The sequence below is a fragment of the Solanum dulcamara genome, chromosome 9 (genome assembly GCF_947179165.1).
Source record: "Solanum dulcamara chromosome 9, daSolDulc1.2, whole genome shotgun sequence".
Classification (NCBI taxonomy): domain Eukaryota; kingdom Viridiplantae; phylum Streptophyta; class Magnoliopsida; order Solanales; family Solanaceae; genus Solanum; species Solanum dulcamara.
This window is the reverse complement of record NC_077245.1, coordinates 27,487,456-27,493,349: the sequence shown is the minus strand read 5'-3', so window position 1 is coordinate 27,493,349 and position 5,894 is coordinate 27,487,456. Positions and strand designations below refer to the sequence as shown.

Genomic DNA, 5,894 nt, shown 5'->3' with positions numbered 1-5,894 from the left:
ATGTCATTAATTTCATTGACAAAATCATTTTTGGTTGTTAAGATCACACGGAGTCTGTAGGAGATGAATTAGAGTAAGGTGAATTCAAATTTGAATATGTCGCTGCAAATAGCTTATCTAAAGATTCTTTTTCAGTTGTATAAGGAATAATCAATGAGTCTGGAATTTCAATCCTGTTTGTTGTTTGTTGGGCTGACCTGTTCTTGTCCATTTTCAATTCTCAGAAGATAATCACAAAATGCAGGATCTATTTTTGATCTCATATTCTCAGATAACTGCAATTTTTCAAGTTCATTCCAAATGGTAGAATATAACAAACTTTGGGCAATGAAGTCTTCCTTCTTTCCATATCGTACAACAAGAAGAGTTTGTCTGAAATCATCTCCTAAGACTACAACTTCTCCACCAAATAATGCATTTGTATCCATTAGATATTTTAACAATAGATCAAAAACTTCTAACATTCTTCTTTTAGTCATAGAGACTTCGGCCCAGACAATCAATTTTGCATCTCGGATTAGACCCGCAAGTGATCTTTCTTTGCTTTTGTTACAATTTGCATTTTCATCTAGGTCCATAGGAATTTTAAAACGTGAGTGTGTCGTACGTCCACCTGGGAGAATAGAAGCAGAAACACTAGAGATAGATGTTGCTAAAGCTATATATCCCATAGATCGTATAGTTGCTAATAAGGCACGATATAAAAAAATATTTTGTGCCTCCTGGACAATCTAAAAAAAAGCTCCTGCTTTATTTGATAATATTCTGTCTATAATCATATTATATGCAATCATTTGCCTTTTGTTTAACTTCTTATGTAAGAGTACATCGTCTTTGCTGACAGTAACAGATCTCTCAAAATGAACATCTTTTGCCTCTCTTACTATTGCAGAAGACTTGATTATTTCTGGGATGAGTTCATATTCATTTATATCATGACCCATAGAATGTAAAATGCCAGTGATATGATTTAAAGCCTGATATTGAATTTCTTTTCTTTCAATATTCTGTAACATTTTATAGTCTTCAAGCATTGAATCTTCAAATTGTTCCCATATTTTCTTGGGTTTGCAGGAGCACAATAAACTAATAATGTAGCAAATAAGCGTCTTAAACTGTGTGGCATTTGATAACTGGCAGCCTCAGACATATAATCCACAAAAGTGTTATCACAATATAGCAATTCTCTTTTCTCCACAGATTCTCTAAAAGTAGTACAACGCTCTCCATCCACTGTCAGAAGATCCTTATATGAAGTTGGTGCTCGTACATGCGTTAGTAATAATCTAAGATAATATCGTTCTCCTTCTGTAGGATGACATGTCACAATTCGCCCAATAATACAACGTTTTTGTCGACGTGCCCAAAATTTATCACCAGATGACCACACAAAAAACTCAGAAAATTGTTTGTATAATAAATTGAGCTCAATAGCATATTTGTTAGTTTTGTTCATATGAAAAAATTATGTTAACATTGTTTTTCTGATCATTGAATTATTCAAAATTGTATGTATATTTGTATTGCTCTTAAAAGAAACAAATTGTTGGCCTTGAAGATGTAGTTGAAGACGATAAACGCTGGGAGACATTTCACTTATAGCAAAACCGAAGAGACGCCATAGAGCCTCGGGAGGAGAAAACCATCAAGCAGATTGATATTCTTTTACTTCATCTATTTCTATGATTGCATCATTATTTTGTACACAGGATGCAATCTTGTCATGGCCTTTACAAATGTATTTGTAGAGATATTTCACAACTTTGATGTTGGAGCAAACTTCAACATTTATGTGACAGTTGAATTTTCCAAGTAAATACGGATTTTATGGAACACGCAAGAGCTATCTAAGTATTATTGTCTGACTTTCACAACTTCTCCGGTATTTCGTCTTTTGTAAATTGGATAAAAATCAGTGCCTTTTGATGTTTTTTTGAATATTTGAACTTGCAATAACCCTTTTTTTTGGTATAAGAATTTGTTAGGTTTAAACTACCGCAGGGACCGTGCATCATATGCCTAATGACAAGTTTACACAAATCTGGTTCTGGATTATCATCTGGTAATTCTGCTCTAATTATATCATCTTATGCCTCCACAGTCAATAACTTGTGCTCATTACTCAATATGATAAGAAAATGATCATGGGGTAAACCTCGTTTCTAAAACTCCACGATGTACATATAAGCAACAACCTTTCCAAAGATATTTCGCTTCAATACATGTATTTTCAGCTTTTCTATTTTAGCTCTGAATACTCGACTAATCAAATCAGGTCTATTTTGTGCCTCATCATTGGATGATAGATGTTCTTTTATTTCTGGCCAAGATGAGTTACATGTAATAGTCATTAATAGCACTAATGCAATGGCAGTTGGCGCATATCTGTAAACGAATTCGGTACCAACATTACAAGTATCAACAAGTTCTTGTAGTATAATCATTCTAAATAAATCTTGATTGAATGAAACAAAGTCCAATCTTTGCTTTTCTAACTTTATGTAGTCATCAACCGAATATTGCTGTAATAATCTTCCTGTATGCAAAATTTCATCTTCATCATCATTTCTCATTTGAACTTTATAACAATAATATTCTCGAACCGAAACTGCATCTCTTTTTGTAAATTCTCGATTTTCATATCAAGGACCTATCCATCAACAAAGGCAAAAAAAATTGTTCGAACTCAAACAAGGCAATATTTCTAGGAACATTAGAATTTTTTAATACCAAAATGCCACCCACCTTGTCCTTGCGGAAATAATAATGGTATAAATTTGAACATGCGGTGCATGAGTAGTGAATAGTACAATTATCATTTTCATCAACCCATATTGCCGCAATTTTTGTAGTAGTAGGCAAATTATATATTAGTGCTATGCAGAAATTGTGCAAGTTTGGTGTGCTTGCTAAAGATCGGAGAAACATTGAATATGGATTTATCTTTTAGTATATTCATAAGTTCAACCACTATTGATTCATGCAAATTTATCATAGCAAGCCATTCTATTTTCAATCTCGTTTGTGTTATCACACAAGTACAACTGTAAGTTTCTCGGCTTTGTTTCTCTGGGATATAAAGAAATATATCAGGTGATACATTTGTCCCTGAACCTTGAAGTGAAGTAAATGCAAATAGATTGTTATATGTTCTGATGTATGTCTGAAAATGCTTAGATTCTGCATCGTTTCTCATATATAGACTTTTCAGATTAGTTGGCATTCGATGAGAGGTTAATCTTACCGTACCTTTGCCACAACAAAATCCAGGAGCTTCATATTGAAATTTTTTGGCGCTGGAGAACTTACAATTCAGAACTTTTTGTAAGTGAACATAATCAGATTGCAACCGACTAATATTAGCAGTGGTTTTTTTTTACCCTTTGCAAGGCCTGCATATTGCAAACAACTGTAAGTAATGAAAATAGGGAAAACAGTAAAATCAGTAAGGGGTCACACTAACCATTGGTTATAACTGCTTCAAAAATTCTGATGCTTGAATCATTTGCGGTACCCAATGTTGAACCTCATTGATAACATATTGATGAATAAAAGTTTAGAAAGGGCACACAATCAAAGACACTATAGCTTCGCCTCTTACCTTTTTCAAAAGCGTAGAAAGGATGACTCGCTTTTTTTTTTCAACGACATTCAATGAGGTGAGAGCTCCACGATTAATAGCTGCATAATGTGAGTATAATATTATTCTTTACTTGAGATATATATAGCAGTTAGAAGAAATAATTGAACCGAAGTTTAACCATAGGTGAAGCCCTTTCAAAGGTTGGAGCATCTAACGCATTTGAGGAGGCTAATGTGGAATCTGCTCTAACATAAATATTTACCAAATGAATGCACACAACAAATTAATCTGTAATAAATGATGAACAAAGATTAACAATCTTACATTTTTCAAAAACTTGGGCGGAATGGACTACTCTTTTTTCCCTTTGGAGCGTACTTGATGCCGCAGAAATATCAAAGGCAGCAACTACTATCTAGAAAAAGACATCGCAGGTAATTCAGTGTTATGGTTCTTTATGTTTATAAGCTTGAATAACAACACACATTTATAGGGAAGACGGGAAGTAATCAATTTGATGTCCCAACCTGTTTTTGAAATAGAGGAAGAACATCCAACATCAAGATTATCTTGGGTAACACATATCGGTTTAGCAGGGGTCGAAGAGTTTGCATTTTCAAGAATACGCTTAGTTGTTGCTTCTGTTTTGTTGATGCGTCATTGCAGCAGAAGTATATTCTTTTCAGCCAGAGGCATATTGCGATAAATCTCGCGCTGTTTGGCATTGTTATTAGAAAACTCTGTTGCGTTGCGAGGACCTTTTTTTGTTTGCTGAGGATCCATTGACACTGGTGGTCATCACATCTTTGAAATACCTTAAGGAATTCCAACCATGAATAACTTCAATCCAGCATAACCCATATCATAAACAGCAAGCTAAACCATAAAAGTAAATCAATTTTTTTTAAAAATCACAGCAAAAGATTCAAACTTTAAAGAATTCCAACCAACTATAACTTCAATCCAACAAAACCCATATCAAAAACAAGAAGCTAAACCATAAAAGGAAATCAAGAAACTCAAAAATACCACCTAAAATTCCCAACTTTGAGGAATTCCAACCAATAATACCTTCAATCCAACAAAACCCATATCAAAAACAAGAAGCTAAACCATAAAAGGAAATCAAGAATCTCAAAAAAACCACCTAAAATTCCCAACTTTGAGGAATTCCAACCAATAATACCTTCAATCCAACATAACCCATATCAAAAACAGCAAGTTAAACCATAAAAGGAAATGAAGAATCTCAAGAAATCAGCAGCTAAAGATTCCAACTTTAAGGAATTCCAACCAATTATAACTTCAATCCAACAAAACCCATATCAAAAAGTACAAGCTAAACTATAAAAGTAAATCAAATTTCTCAAAAAATCACAGCTAAAGATTCCAAGTTTGAGGAATTCGAATCAATAATACCTTCAATCCAACAAAACCAATATAAAAAAACCATAAAAAGAAATCAAGAATCTCAAAGAATTACAGATAAAGATTTCAACTTTGAGGGATTTCTACCATGAATAACTTCAATCCAACAAAACCCATCTCATAACTACAAGAAAAATCATTAAAAAGAATGCTAATTTTGGGAGATAAAAAGGGCAGAGTACCTGTTGAAAGCAGTGTTTGGGGGTAGCTCGAGCACAAGCTGGGTGTGAATGTAAAATCCAAATATTAATTATTTTCTATGAAAGAAAGAAAAAAAATTGCACGAAGAAGGTGAATAGCAAAGAGATGGAGGGAGAAGTGAACCATATTGCACTTCAGAGAGGAATACATACACGTGTAAAATACAGAGGTCCCCAAATTAGGCAGAGCAGTAGAAATTATGGGGTGAAAGTACGGAAATACCCTCTTGACTCCGAGCTGCTCAAAGAAAAATCCTAATTTGAGTTTCATCCAAATAAACTCAACTATTTATTGGACTTATTTTAAGCCTAAAATGACTTTAAGTTGGCCAGTCAAACACTAAAAAAAGCTGAAAACAGCTTATAAGCCAATCCAAACGGCCTCTTAATATTTACCCACACAGACACAAACATCATATATCAATAAAAGCATCAACTCTCAATCATCTTAATTTTTCAATCCTTAAAATCTATTGAGGTTAGTATATTAATTGCTCTTTTTTCAATTAGTTTATTAATTATCTTTTTAATATTTTTAATTTATGAAACACAATTCACCAATCCAAGATAGCTAATGTATCATTTTTGTTCTATGCTAATGTATTATTTTTGTTCTATGTGCAAATATGAATTTCACTTAAGATGTTTTTTAATACCTATGTTTCTTTTAATTTGTGTATGAA

At 33.2% G+C, this 5,894-nt stretch overlaps 1 protein-coding gene across 8 annotated transcripts; it reads right to left on the bottom strand.

Moving 5' to 3' along the window:
- Positions 1-2,131: 2,131 nt before the first annotated feature.
- On the bottom strand, positions 2,132-5,344 carry LOC129903951 (uncharacterized). 8 transcript variants are annotated; one of them, XR_008770327.1, is made up of 5 exons: positions 5,194-5,344; positions 4,111-4,398; positions 3,464-3,998; positions 3,245-3,392; positions 2,132-2,650 (listed from the first exon to the last, which is right to left on the bottom strand). XR_008770327.1 is itself a non-coding variant. In XM_055979473.1 (5 exons), the coding sequence occupies exons 2-5, from the start codon at positions 4,306-4,308 to the stop codon at positions 2,570-2,572; spliced, it is 450 nt and encodes a 149-aa protein (XP_055835448.1). In that variant the 5' UTR covers positions 4,309-4,459; positions 5,194-5,344; the 3' UTR covers positions 2,132-2,569. The 8 variants fall into 8 exon arrangements, 4 of the variants coding, with proteins under 4 accessions (XP_055835448.1, XP_055835447.1, XP_055835449.1 ...); XR_008770325.1 differs by having other exon boundaries at positions 3,250-3,392; XM_055979473.1 differs by lacking the exon at positions 3,245-3,392 and having other exon boundaries at positions 3,602-3,681; positions 3,908-3,998; positions 4,111-4,459.
- Positions 5,345-5,894: the final 550 nt, after the last annotated feature.